At 30.1% G+C, this 14,978-nt stretch overlaps 1 protein-coding gene across 1 annotated transcript in view; it reads left to right on the forward strand.

The window, feature by feature from the left end:
- Positions 1 to 3,876: 3,876 nt before the first annotated feature.
- LOC148274951 (uncharacterized) overlaps positions 3,877 to 14,978 on the forward strand; it is an 85,298-nt gene continuing 74,196 nt past the window's right edge. Inside the window, exon 1 of the mRNA XM_088236385.1 lies at positions 3,877 to 4,334. Coding sequence (XP_088092511.1) covers positions 4,225 to 4,334 — 110 coding nt within the window. The 5' untranslated portion in view covers positions 3,877 to 4,224. The remainder of the gene's footprint in view (positions 4,335 to 14,978) is intronic.

Here is a 14,978-nt window from a genome sequence, read left to right on the forward strand (position 1 = left end):
CCCTCTCCACTTCATAGTATAGTGTTAATTTTTTTTTTGTTATATTTGCTTTTAATTTTTGTATAAAATTGTAAGATTTAATATGTCCATGTATTAATAATTTTCTCAAACTGAACGGTTAGGGTAGGTAGGAAGAAATTGCCTTAAGGCAATATGCCCGCCCTTATATGTATATATATTGTATATGTATATAAAGTGTCAAATAAAATAAATAAATAAAATAAAAAAAGCATTTTAATAGCTCCATTCTTAAATACATTAAGACGTTTGAAAAATTAGTCGAACATATTATATACCTCCGTTTTTTACGTGTTTAAGTGTGTTTCTTGTGCATTTCCGGCACATCAAGCTAATAAGCTTCATAAGAGAGTATAAATATATGTAACATGGTGAGGCAACGAATGCGCCTTTGAAAAGTGGAGTGTTTGTTCAAAAATTAGCAGAATCTCTCATCAGCCATGGCTGTAGGAACGTTTTAGTATTAAGACTTTGAAGAGAATGTCGAAGCTAAAATCAACGATCTTAAAAATTAAAAGAGTATGGCCAGTACATATTAAGTATAGTCAAACAAACGCAAAAGTTGCGTGTTCTATTGATACTAACAGGATGACCAAGAGCTTGTGTCTCTCCTGAAGAAGGCAATTTTTGGAGAACACAGTGTTTCAGTTTTGCGACGAGTGCAAATAATTAATTAAGCTAGCTTTAGAATAGTTTGCCGGCAAATTTGACTACATGTTGTTATATATTGTTAGATACTTGAGGCTAATGAGGGCATTGAAAGCAAAGATAGCAATCTCCAAAAAAAAAATTTTTTGTTTTTTTTATATTTTTATTTAGGAAAAACAACAGTTGTTATATGAGAATACAAAATATAAAAAATAGTACATACATCCAGTTAAAGTTTTTCACAAATATAATGAGAGAACATGTTACACAGTAAAGAGAAAAATAATATATTGTATAAGACATGAGAAAAAGAAAGAGCTCGCAAGAAGGTTAAGGGATGAGGAAATAGAGTGGAGAAGGGGAGGAGAGGGATTTTCATAATATAGTTGACCAATTCAATTTTTTTAATATAATAATAAAATAAATATAATTAAAGGAACATAAACTTATTACACACTGACAAATGTTTCATTTTACAGTGTTATGATGTCATTCTGTAGTTTATTAACTTTTTAAAAATAAAAATCATGAGTTGAGTTGCAAATGTAGTTTAAAATCATACTTCTGATGGTTTGCAAATAGTGTTTGGAAGCAAACATACCAATATCCATTAGCCATTTTAATCGACCAATGACAGGCTTGAGATTCAAATTTTCAAAATCGCCGTGCCATACAAATATTAAATTTTTTTTTTGAATTTGTGTTTCTATTTTAGCTAATTTATTAGTATCTTAAAGTTTAAGTTCAGTAAAAATAAACATTTTAACATAAATACTCTCTTTGGCATTAGTGTAGCAGTTTTTGGTATTTTTCTCGAAAACACCAAAACGAGAGTTTGCTACTTATGCTTCCAATGCCCTCAAATATGATAATAAAAAAATATTTAAATTTGTTTTTTTTCGTCTGTCAGCTAATGGTAGGTAACACTGTTCCTTTAAAATATATTTAGCTATGTAGGGTTGAACTATAGAATTACGAAAATAAATTTTTATGTTCCGTAATAAAACAATGATGCGTTAAATATTTCATAGTGCCTTTATTATTTTCTAAAATAAAGCTCAAAATTATTTTTGATTAAATTGTGAGTTTTTTTTGTGCAATATTTGCATTTTTCTATTCAAAATACCACAGTAGGAATTCAAGCAATCGTATCAAATCAGGAAAAAAAATATCACTTCTTCCACTATCAATGTTTTTCGTCGCGTTGTCAGAATGATTCAGCTCCTAATTCCCCAAGGGAAGCAGAAAATAAATGTCTATGGCAGGCTTTATTGAGATTCACAGGAAATAAAATAGGCCCAAATGAAAATGGCCGCGTCAGTCACGCAGCCAATAATTGTTATTGCGTCTCTGCGGCGAGAGGGTTTCAATCAATGTTGATCTGATTCAAACCACAACTTCAGTTAATTCTGTGATTTTCATTTCACAGCAGGCGACAGACCTTCAAATAAATGAATTTCTCTTGTTTCATTACTACTTTTACACTGATGAGTTTGTTAGAACTATACCAAGAATGCGGAACGGAAATAATTTCGTATGTGAGTAGAAATAGGTGAATTTAGGGAAACAATTTTGCTACAGAATACAAGTCATCTTTGCTTGACATTTTTACACTGTACACTCCAAAACTTGATCGAATTAAATATTGTGTTAACATACCAAGAAATACGAGATCTAGGTGTAGTTTTGGACACAAAAATGACTTTTCAATCACATATTGATAAAATTATTGAAAAAGCATATAAAATGTTAGATTTTATTATACGCGTATCTTAACCCTTTAAAAATGATCTAACTATAAAAAATCTTTATTACAGCTATGTAAGAACCCATCTTGAATTTGCGTCTATCATTTGGAATCCACAATACATTACTTATACTAACAGGCTGGAGAAAAAACAAAATAAATTTTTAAAACATTTAAATTTTCGAGGCTTTCTTATATTTCCAAATTATGACTTATCTTCACTTAATCACAAACTTATTAACCTAGAAAAAAGGAGAACATTAATGGACCTTACTTTCCTCTACAAAATTATTAACAGTCTTACTGATTCGTCCCAGCTTCTAAATAAAATTCAAATTAACTGTCCATCACGTTCCCTACGTAATCACCCAACCTTTCGAATACCTAGCGTCAATACGAACTATTGTCGGAATTCGTTTTTACATAGATTGTGTTACATTTTTAACAGCTTTTTTAACCATATAGATATCTATCATACAGAATTACAATTATTCAAAAATTAAGTATCGAAAGTTATAAATAAAACTTCTGTTGATCCTTTTTTCTCTTACATCACTTCACGTTACATATATTCATATTGTTAATTTTAATCAAATTTTTCTACTGAAATTTGTATTACTGCGAAAATCGCTTGATGAAATTTTATCAACTATCTTTGGTTTAAAATCTTCTTCTAATATTGCTTTTTCAAATTTTAAATATTACTTCCTCTACCTGTTATTCCTTTTTTTTCTCTGCTGCATTGACATGATTTTATACTTTTAAACTACTTTTAATTACTTATATTGTAAATGTATCTAAAATCAATACATTGCTTCTCTTACTATGTGTTATTAATTTTGAAGATGTTTTTAAATTGACTTAAATTTATTTTCTTAATTAAAGATTCTTTAAAGATTCTTCTCGTCGTTTCTTTGAATCCCTTTAAATATGTGTGTGTATATTTATGTTTTTCCTTTTTAAAAAAAAAATATTATTTTATTTTATTTTTACATCTGAGCATGTATTTCATTCTTTATTTTAATTCTTAACTTTCAATTGCTTTTACAAATTTTCTTCATTTTTTTACTTAAATTTTAATTTTTGAACAACTTCTAATTATTTTTATTTTCCTTCTATTTTTTGTACTTTAATTAATAACCTTACATACAATTACTTTATAATATGGAAACTTCACTGGTCCATTAGAGTTAAGTCTAACTATGTAAAATATATAACTATGTAACTGTACAGTATGTTTGCTAAATAAAAAATAAATAAAAAAATAAAAATAAATACCAACTAATGTTTGTATGAATCACCTTTTCTTATAGAATCAAATTTGGTTATAAAATCTTTAAAATATAGGTGGGAAGGCTTTGTAAAAAAATATTTAAGATTGTTCACTTACTCGTACGTGATTTAAAAGTAAAAATATTTATTCGATTAAAAAAAACGCATGTTAATCATAAATATAATGATGCTAGTAGAAAAAAATAACAAAACATTAAACAAGAAACCGATTAAAATTGCAAGCAAAAGTTGATATCAAGTTGACGGAACATTCCTAAAATAAATTAACTGGTTTAAAAATGTGACATGTGAGATTATAAAGACAAAAAAAGGTGATCAAAAACTTAAACAAACACAAACTCCACAAAGAAGCGTGGTTGAGATTGCAAAAACCAAAAACGTTTTTATCACTACAAGTTTTTAAGTGAGTGCTGGAAAAGTGATGATATCTTTGGCAGGCCAAGTGGCCTTTGCACATTGATATCCAGAAGTCCAGGACCTGCAGCGTGTTGGCGCCCAAGAACCCAATCGGCTGGGCCATGTCTGGAAGGTCCATGGCGAGCTGGCCCTCCCCAGACCAGATGCTGGCGCACCAGCCCTTGCTGAGGGGAGACCCGAGACCACCAGTAATTGACCTTCTCATCACCAGGTATTTAAAAATTTTGACCTTGTTAGATTTATATCTCAAACGGAAAAATAATTTTGGGAAGTTAGCTAGTTTAAGATCCTAATTCACGTATTTATCAAGTTTTGGATTTAGCACAAGGATTTTTATCAGGGATTTTAGCACCAAGATATTTTGCTTTTTTTGGATGATAGAGACGTTTCGGCTACCATTGCAAGAGCCATCTTTAGAGTAAACTATGGGCTCTAACGGAAAAAATACAGAAAATCACCCGAATAACAGTGACTCCAAAAATCTACGCACCGTTTCAGCATCAAGGTTTGTTTTTTTTCTAATTCTTAATTCATTCCCTGTTTTGTTTTCAATTAAATTAAATTTTTTAAGCAATGAACTAAAAACTTTTAAAAATAATATATTATTAATTAAATTTAAAGTAAATCCAAAGAAATTTTTTAAACACGTGTGAAAACTGCATTAAATTTTGATTAGTATGAATGTATAATAATTTTTTTTATTTTTTTTACATATCTTATGTTTTTATTTTTTTCTCATGTACTCGTATTTAAAACTATATAAACTCTTATAATAAACAATAAACAACCACAACAGTGTAAGTCACTCTCGTTAGGAGAGTGAGTCTCTTTTTAGGAGAGTTACAGTGATAACATATACTAGATATGTAAAAGTAGGTATGTATATTTTTTTTTTTTTAAAACATGTACCTTTTATTAAATTTATCAATAAAAAAAAAAATAAAAAAGCAAACACACTAAACCACATAATATACAACGAGGTTTTATTGTTTTACTTAAATATTTCTTTCAAAAAGAACTGGTGGTGCGGTTGAGAGTAGCAGGCGCCACATTCAACAGTACGAAGGCTGTCTGGAGATCGGATATTTACTCAGTGAAAAGCAAATGCTGCCTATTTACATAGTCGTTACCGACTGCATAACACTTATTCTCCTCTACGGCTGCAAATCCTCACTAGGGCCCAAAATAGCAAAATTCTGAGTTTTAAAAATCGGCGTCTCAGGAGAATCTTGGGTGTGCGGTAGTTTGACTTTGTGAGGAATTAAGCAATAAGAGAACGGAGGCAGAAAACTCCGGTGACAACTATCATCAAACGGAGGAAATAAACGTTGGCTGGCCATTTACTGCGGATGCCTCCTGAGAGCCTTAAACACGCTTGCCTACTTTATAAGGCATCAGGTTCTCGGCGTCCTAATCGCCTACTGCTAACTGTTTGTCGGCAGTTTATGTCAGATTTTTATTACAGTAGTAGAGTAAAGATGGTATTTCTATTCTTATTTTACCACTTTGCCAAAACGTTCTAACTAACGTAATTTTAAACGAGGTTTATAAGTAAGGCCCATAATGTTATTACGTAAATGATACGTGATTTGTAAGGAGAAATGTGTACCAAAACTAGCAAAAAAAAAACATATTCGTAAACAAATACAACATTTGACATGTGTCTTACTTCAAACAACTTGTTTTCTATTATTTATGATGTTATTTTTGTAAGACAGTAGCTGTTGGTAATATCATCCGTTGATTTTGGCGCCATCTAATTGATTTTCAGAATCCAATCTTAATTTACGAATAATCTAATATTTACTCAAATAAACAAGACTTGTTTAGCGTCAATTCAATGAAAAAATTTGTGAATTATGAATAAATATATGAGAGTATTATTATTATTATTATAAGCAAACTTAGAAATCTCCCTTGAAGGAGTTAATGAGATATTTGCGAAAAACATTTAAAAAAGAATTGTGAAATATGTATTTATTAATGCTTCACTAACTCAATGGAATATGCTAAGTTTGCTGTGTCAAGTAGTATAATTAAATTATGTTTGTGCAGGATTTATAGACGGATTTGAATTACGGTATTATTTAGGTAGGTATATTTTTATGTATGGTTTATTTTGGCAGCAATAACTAATTTTTTGTTTTTGGTGGCGAATATGATTTGGATTTTTGGAAGTCACACTATTTAAACAAAAATTTCAAGAATAAATAAATAAAAAAGTTTCTGGCACAAGTTGGTAGCTACAAATTTTCAAAAAATCAAATTGTTTCATAAGATCAGGTAAAACGTCAGGTAAAACGTACGGAAAATAAGAAAATCTTACGATTTTGTCACATTAAAACGAACGCTTTTTAAAAATCACGGTGTAATAAAAAAAATGAAAAAAACATAAATTTGATAAAAGCAATAATTTTTAAAGGTATTTCTCTCAAAAAATATACCTTAAAGTTTTATGTAACTTTAATATGACTTTGGGGTGACGATTCTCATATAAAGGCTAAGGGTTGAACTAAAATTAAATGTAATGATTTAAAGATAATAAAAAAACATGAAAGTGACTGAAGCAAAATCTTATTTTTTTGTTTTTGAAAAGAAATACAAGCATTTCAAATCACATATTTTTTTTGTGACAAAGTGGTTATTCAAATAAGATTTCAGTTAAAATGTTTTTTTATAGAATTATATTCTCTTTATTTTTAAAAAAAGATAACTCTGGTTGTAATATTCAATTTCTAACAATATCTTTTTTAGGTTTTTATTACCTTCATACTAACCCTTACCAGTCTGGTATTCTAAAAGAGTTCTATATTTGAAAATGAATTATCTATAGTTTTGGAATTAAATCATTAGAAGTACTTAGGTACCTATATATCAAAGAAAAGTCTTATTCAAAGGTAAAAGCAGGCAAATCAAAGTTCAGGTAGGACAACGTCTATCGGGTCCGCTAGTTTTTCATAATATTCTGCTTGTGGTTTTATTTAAATTGTAGATTTGGGATGAGCCTTTAACCTTGTGTGCAATATTTCAGCCTTTAAGTGCAATATTTCACAATTAGTGAAACATTAGTTACTTGTGCCGAAATCCCGAAGAATAAATAAAAATATTTTGTGTGTATATTTTGTGCACATTTTATTGACTCGTTTTTGCATTTTTTTGTTTTTTCTTATAAAAAAAATAAAAATATTAGCGTTCTTATAATTATCCCAAATATTTCAATTTTTGTGGCCATTTTCAACGAATTGTAAATAACTCGTCTTAGACTCGTATTACTATTAGAAAATGCAAATCAAGTTGAGGTAGAATGGGATTCGAACCTCGAACCTCTGATCCTTAAGTCCGCAACACTAGCCGCGGGACCGCAACCCGATTTTGTTGCATCGTTGAAATAAATAACATAGCAATTAAACTGAAATCCTGTCCAAAGCTGACATGCTCAAGCAATTAATTTCATATTTCCGTCCATAAATCAACAGGTTTAATTAAATATGACTATCTTATCTCCTTCACGATCGATTAAATTAGATTCAACGGAATTAATCTCTTGATTTACAATTAAGATTAACTAAGATACAGACCTGCTTTGTACTTTATTAAAAGATCATTAATTTCTTGCTTATAAATTTAAAATACGTCAGCATACGACAATGTATTCTAAATTTTAAAATCCCTTTTTATAATGATTTTGCTGACTGCTATTTTTTATTTCACAAATTTTAATGGCACCAATATTTTAATGTCGGCCTCGTGGCGTAATGGTCAGCGCGTTTGCTTACCATGCAAGAGATCTCAAGTTCGATTCCCGATACGGTTGATATGAAGGATTTCTTTAAAAAGGGTGTTGTTACACTAGGATATTTAATAGTCCCTGGACTGGTACCTGAAGCGTAAGACTGATCATCTTGCCTTCATGTAACAAAAATGATCAAGACATCTGATATTGGTGTAACAATGAAGTGCCCAATGCATCATTAGGTGCGGAATGGGAATGATGAATATTTTAATGATGATTTAAGCTGTGGGAAATGCGATACAGGAATTAAGTATATTTTTTATTTAAAAAAATTTAATCATAGGTTCTTTGTTAAGATCTCGACTAGCGAGGAGTTTCCTGTATTTAGGCAGGACCTTTTTTAATGATGCAAAAATAATTAAAATCAATAATAATCATAGTAAAAATTGATATATCAACATAAATGACAAAACGTACTTATAATAATAAAAATTTAAACATAAATATTAGGTAGTCATGTTTTGTTTATTTAACTCAACACAAAAATGTTTACCTTAAAACAAGTTGTACCTAGTTAGACAGACAGTCATAATTCAAATATATCTTTTACCATAAAAAATGTAGAAGTTAGAGACAGTAATTTTGTTGATAAACTATTTTTATTATTACTAGTATTGTTAAATATAGATGTCGAAGTACAAATAGAAACAATTCATTTAAAAATTAAGGAAATCTCACTTTTGTATATATACACACTGCAACTGACAGGCGTCTTTATGTCAGGGTTCAAAGTATCAAAAGACCAGGGCGCGATTACAATGTAAAGTTTAGGACGTAATACCTTCACCTCGACGGTATAGTTGAAGATAATTTCTCCCGGGCGAAGATACACTACCGACCCCTTACCTTCAAGTTTTGGGTAGGTAAATTGATATGTACCAAGGGGAAGCGTATGCCACGATACACATGTCTACCCACTAAAGTTACATACCTTCATTAAAACGTCATAGTTGACAAAAAATTCTCCCAAGCGATTACTAAGATACACTAACGACTCCCACCTTTAAGTTTTGAAGTAAGTGCACCGGTATGTACCGACGGGTCTAGTACCTCACGGTTTTTTAATCGTTCTGAAGTAGCCAGTTTTTTTCTTAAAAACCTATTTAAAAAAAGAGATAAAAATAAGTCAATTTTGAAGTCGAATTAAATTCCGACATAACCGTCAGTTTTGAAAACGAACGGTTAGATGCAGATAAAATACAGCTAGATTCTACCCTATTAATGTATTAAAGCATCAAGCGGTAAAAATAATGCCACCATAAAGATAAATTTAGTTTTTATATTTTTTACGTCTGTTTTACTATGTTTCTGAGAGTACGTATAGAGAACTCAAAAGAGTAGCTTTGTTCGGTAGATAATTACTTGCACTTATGTTTAGAAATTAAACTAGGAGAAAAAGGATGCAAGCCAAGTAAACGCGGTTGAAATGCGATCTCTTAGACGAATGTGTGGGAAATCAAGGTATGACAGGGTTACGAATGATCAAATCAGGCGAGTGTAAATCTGAGTCAGGTTTAATTGATAAGATTGAGAAAAGTCACTAAAATGGTTTGGTCATGTAGAATGAATGGATGATGAAAGAATGGTACAACAAGTATACGTGGCGAAATGAACGGTAACGCGAAACGAGGACGACCAAGGAAGACGTGGCATGATCACATAAACCAAAATAAATAAACCAAAGTCTTGTCATGACAAAATGGAGGTGATTTTCACAAAAATGGCGCTATATAAATTATCCAAACATTATTATTATTATTAAAAGCAGTCAAAGCCAAAAGACATGTATAAATGTGGAAAAACTAAAAATATATGCCAGGATAGATGTATGTGGCGGTCCATTCTCTCTGCCAAACCCTACGGAAAAATGGCGTGATGGTAATACTAGAAGTAGTAGTAGGTTCTGACGAGTTCTGTTAAATATCAATTTGGAAATAGTGCTGTTGAGATTTTATATCCAAAACGATACGCACAATTTCAGGTAAGTACGACTTATCGTTTGAAAGGAGTTCCTGTGACGGACAAACAAACAGATATCTATGTTTTTTCAGAAGTGATTTTTTTTGTGCTAAGTGTGGATTTATTTGGTTTTATTATTTTTTTATCCAAATTTAATTTATTTTATTAGTATGCAATACATACCATATAAAAAGCAGTAAACCCTTGGTCAAATATTTATATAAAATAATCTTGAAGGGTAGGAACTGTGGCGAAATGGATTTACATAATATTCATTGTCTAGAAATAGTTTCGGACTTGAACTTTGGCTGGTTCTGAAGATACAAATGTATTTGCATCCATTTAAATAATCTCCGGAAAAAACTTTGCGCGTCTATTTGGGCAAGGTTTTTTTAAAGCTTATAAAAATACGATTCTTATAAAATACAAATGTTGCTATAAGTGTAACTCAAGCTTAAGAAGAGCGCACCTTACATCAACGGTTGATTCAATATAAATCATTATCATCATTCCCTTTCCGCATCTAATGATACAAAGGGCACTGCATTGATACATCAATCGCAGCTTATCTTGATTAAAAAAATCGTTACATGAATAGAAGATGAGCAGTCTTACGATTCAGGTACCAGTCCAGGGACTATGAAATATTCTATTGTAAAATAACCTCTTAAATAAATATTTCACATCAACCGTCATTATCAACCGTCATCATCAGCCGTCTCTTGTCCAATGGTGAACATAGGCCTCCCCTTTTAGTTTCCATATCTCCCTATCCTGAGCCAACCGCATCCAACCACTTCCTGGAACTCGTCTTAAGTCATCAGACCACCTTTTCTGAGGCCTGCCGACACTTATTCTACCCGTTCAGGGTCACCATTCTAGGACTTTTTGGTCCATCTAGAGTCTGTGGTTCTGGCTAAATGACCAGCCCACCTCCATTTCTGGTTGGCAGCCCTATGGACCACATCGGTGATCTTTGTTCTCGCTCTTATCCATGTATTGGTTTTTCTGTCTCTCAACAAAATACCCCGCATTCTCCTTTCTATGGCTCCGTGTCACTGATAATTTGTGTAAATTTTTTTTCGTGAACACAAAAGTTTCATAGCCATATATGTCAGTACAGGGAGAACACAAGCATCAAAAAGTTTCTTCTGTAAGTAATGTAAATACTTCGAAGATTTTAGAATATATGAGAGCTTACCAAAGGCAGCCCATGCCAATCCTCGCCTTCTTTCTATTTCTACCTCTTGATTATCTTTCCCGAGCATTATTTCGTGTCATAGGTATATATAACTTTTACGTTTTTAATGATTTGTCTATTTACTAAGATGTTGCATGATTGGTTTGCATCACTCATGACTTTGTTTTATGAAGCATTTATTTCATCATCAACCATGTCGGAAATCAAACTTGAGACTGTTTGCATGGCAAGCAAACAGGTTTTTGTTCATTATTAACATTTAGATTTTTTTTTTAATACCATTTAATATTTTAGATTAATCTTTCGTAGTCGATTTTTCTGTCAATCAAGTTTGATATCACGCGCTAGTTGCCAGGACATAAATTTTATATTTTAAAATTTAATATTATTAATTTGATATGTAATAACTGTAGGCGGATTGTATCGTGGGTATACTGGCAAAAAAACGTTAACTCGAAAATATGCGGATTTGACTTAATGATGCAGTTTTGTTGCAAGTTTTCAACGCTCTACAAACTGGCAAAATACGCTAAGCCATATTACATTTCATTCATCTGTAATTTTAAAAATAAATTTAAGGTTTAGTCGTATACCGAGCATTTTATTCAGGCTAAAAGCATTAAATAACTTATTTTAGTTAAATAGTTATTTATTATGATACTTATGACAGGTCATACGCCCTGTAATTGTCTAGACTTACATATTCCCTTCTCAAAAATGTTTTCCCTCTCTATTGCAACAAATTTCAATCTAAATAACTCCTAAAGGAAATCCAGCCTGTCTACAAACATTTTGGCACACTCGAAACATTGATGATGGCGGCCTCCGTGGTGTAGTGGTCAAGACGCTCGATTCACGCACGGAAGGTTCCGGGTTCGATTCCCGGTGAGAACACAAAAATTCAAATGTGATTTTTCTCAAGCCTGGGTGCTCTGTGATGTTATTCACCACTGTAATTAGGCCTCCTGGCCTGTTGTGGTGCAAAAAAAATGTAATGTAATGATGAAAAAAAAAATTCTCTTTTTTTTTAAATACATTACTATATGCTATTAGTAATGACAATAATACAACTCGTTTGCTTGTTTCACGCCCTTGATCTGAGCATCCGATGGCAAAAGCCTATTTTGTTATAAGTTTTTGTACAAATATACCGTTTGGTCGTTTTTCCTTCTTCTGAATAAAATACGTCACGGTGGGATCCTTGAGGAAATATTATAAATTCAGTAAACAAGATTATTGCGACGGGCTAAAATTTTCTTCCAAGTTTAGAAACGAAATGCGGTTAAGATACGATCCCTAAGCTGTATGAAAAGATAAGACTGCCCTAGGGAAATTGTCTAAATTTGTAAAAATAGACGATTTCACTAAAGTTTTACTGGCAATTATCACCAAGAAAAATATTAAAATATCGTCAATAAGATATTTTACAGATAATCCGTTCGGTTAAGAAAACCTTGAATAATTTAATATACTATTCATTTTTATAATGTAGACTGGGTAATGTATGTAAATGTGACATTTCCTAAGTAAGAGGAATGGGAAATTTGAACGTAGTTATGCACAAATCAGCCAGTGCACAATTTAGAAAAATTGAGATATTGATGTTTTCGGGTGCAGTAAGGTCAATTCTATGTTCTGCTGAAAACAGCCGCTTTTATACAAACATCTGTATTTATCAAAATTTAATAATTTTGTATTTATTTAGCAAAAATTTACAAATCTGCTTTCCTTCCATACTCTTTTACTTTTATTTGCTTTTTATTTATATTGATAATTTTTATGTTTTTCTTATTATGTATTTTTGGATAATTTAATTTAGTACTAACTGTTATTTGGCATATGATTTATTGCTCCTATTCCTTATATTTCTTACTATAATTGAGTGAATTTCTAGAAACATAACTCAATTATTATTACAATTATGCTTTTATATATTTCAATTTTTCAATTATGCTTATTTTCTGTTTTTTTTTTTTTAATACCACTATATTTTACGATTTTTTTGTTGATTTTAATGATACCATTATTTTGTATATTTGATTATGTGTGATTCTTAATTTGTATAATTTAAAAATTATTTCTGATTACATTTTTTGCATTGTATTCTTTGGAATTTGATTATTTAATACATTTACCTTTTTTTCTAGATTGTGATTCTATGTCATTATAATTGGATCTAATTAATTTTACTATGTATTTTTATTGTTATTTATTGTGGCTTGACACGGGCATAGCCTAAAAAGCCTTAATAAGTTCATATATATTTAATTTTGTAATTTTAAATGAATAAATAAATAAATAAATATCTTCTTTGAAGAATGATGTCGATCACAAAAACGGCATTTTTCAATTTGCAGAAAACACCCACAACACTAGGAAAATCTTACGGTACTTCAAAAATCATTAAAACTGGTCAAATACATAATAAGATACTTGTTTGTGATATATAAAAAAAATGTATTCTAATCAAAAACATCAAAACTCTTGCGTAGATTTGATTATTCACACTTTTCACAAAAGTGCTATTATCTCAGTTTCATTTTTCTATGGCTGACTGCTTTCGACATAAATAAGTTCATTTGAAGACTAGTCTTCATGTTTAAAACTAATAATAGTAAACATTTTTACCAATAAAGGTCTTAAACTCTTAAACTTCAAAAACGTCAACAGATGGAGGAGTCGAAGGAAAATAGGTTATTATCTTTATTTTATTATATTTTATTTTTTTATTATTATTTACACAGTGTGTAAAATGTCCACTTAAACCAACCAATGATAGGACATTAGCCCTGTCAATGCCTAGACTTCCATATTCCCTTCGCCAAAATGTTTTCTATCCGTGTTGCAATTTGTTAATGTCTTATTTTTTTTAGTTATAATACTAATATATGTATGAAAACTTATAAATATATTATTGTTCTTGATCAAATCAAGATCCGACTCGAAATTCTCGGTTTTAATAACGACTAGTCAATGTGTCTCCTAGGGGTTGTCTTTAGTTTCCCAGTTAAGTGAGTAATTGAGCATTCGAGATTAAGTGAATCAGAAGAGGTCACGCATCTGCTCGCCTCCCCCAGCCTGCAACACGTGACTAGCTTCACGAATAGTCCGGAAACAAGTTTTACCCAGTACACTTAGTATTCCTATTGGCCTTTCCAACTTTATCAGAAGTTGTTTCGACTTAAGAAACCGTTTCGTCTTAAATATTACTAAAATATTCTGATTTGACACTATCAATCACTTTCTCCGCGCTTGTAATAAAGGGTCACACCTCCAAATGAGAACGAGGCCACGTTCTTACTAAAATCTAGAATATTTTTAACGGGAATAAAAAATTACGTGATGAAAATGTTGTTAATTTTTTTTTTAAATATATTTATTGTATTTATTTTATTTCATTTATTTTATTAATTTTATTATTTTTATTAATTTTAATAATTTTATTAATTTTACTCATTTTATTTATTTCATTTATATCATTTATTTCATTTATTTCATTTATTTCATTTATTACATTTATTTCATTTATTTCATTTATTTCATTTATTTCATTTATTTCATTTATTTCATTTATTTCATTTATTTCATTTATTTCATTTATTTTATAAATTTTATTCATTTTATTCATTTTATTCGTTTTATTCGTTTTATTCGTTTTATTCGTTTTATTCGTTTTATTCGTTTTATTCGTTTTATTCGTTTTATTCGTTTTATTCGTTTTATTCGTTTTATTCGTTTTATTCGTTTTATTCGTTTTATTCGTTTTATTCGTTTTATTCGTTTTATTCGTTTTATTCGTTTTATTCGTTTTATTCGTTTTATTCGTTTTATTCGTTTTATTCGTTTTATTTGTTTTATTTGTTTTATGTATTTTATTTATTTTATTTATTTTATTTATTTTA

The sequence above is a fragment of the Micrasema longulum genome, unplaced genomic scaffold (genome assembly GCF_059751315.1).
Source record: "Micrasema longulum isolate JH-2025_06_02 unplaced genomic scaffold, ASM5975131v1 h1tg001547l, whole genome shotgun sequence".
Lineage (NCBI taxonomy): Eukaryota > Metazoa > Arthropoda > Insecta > Trichoptera > Brachycentridae > Micrasema > Micrasema longulum.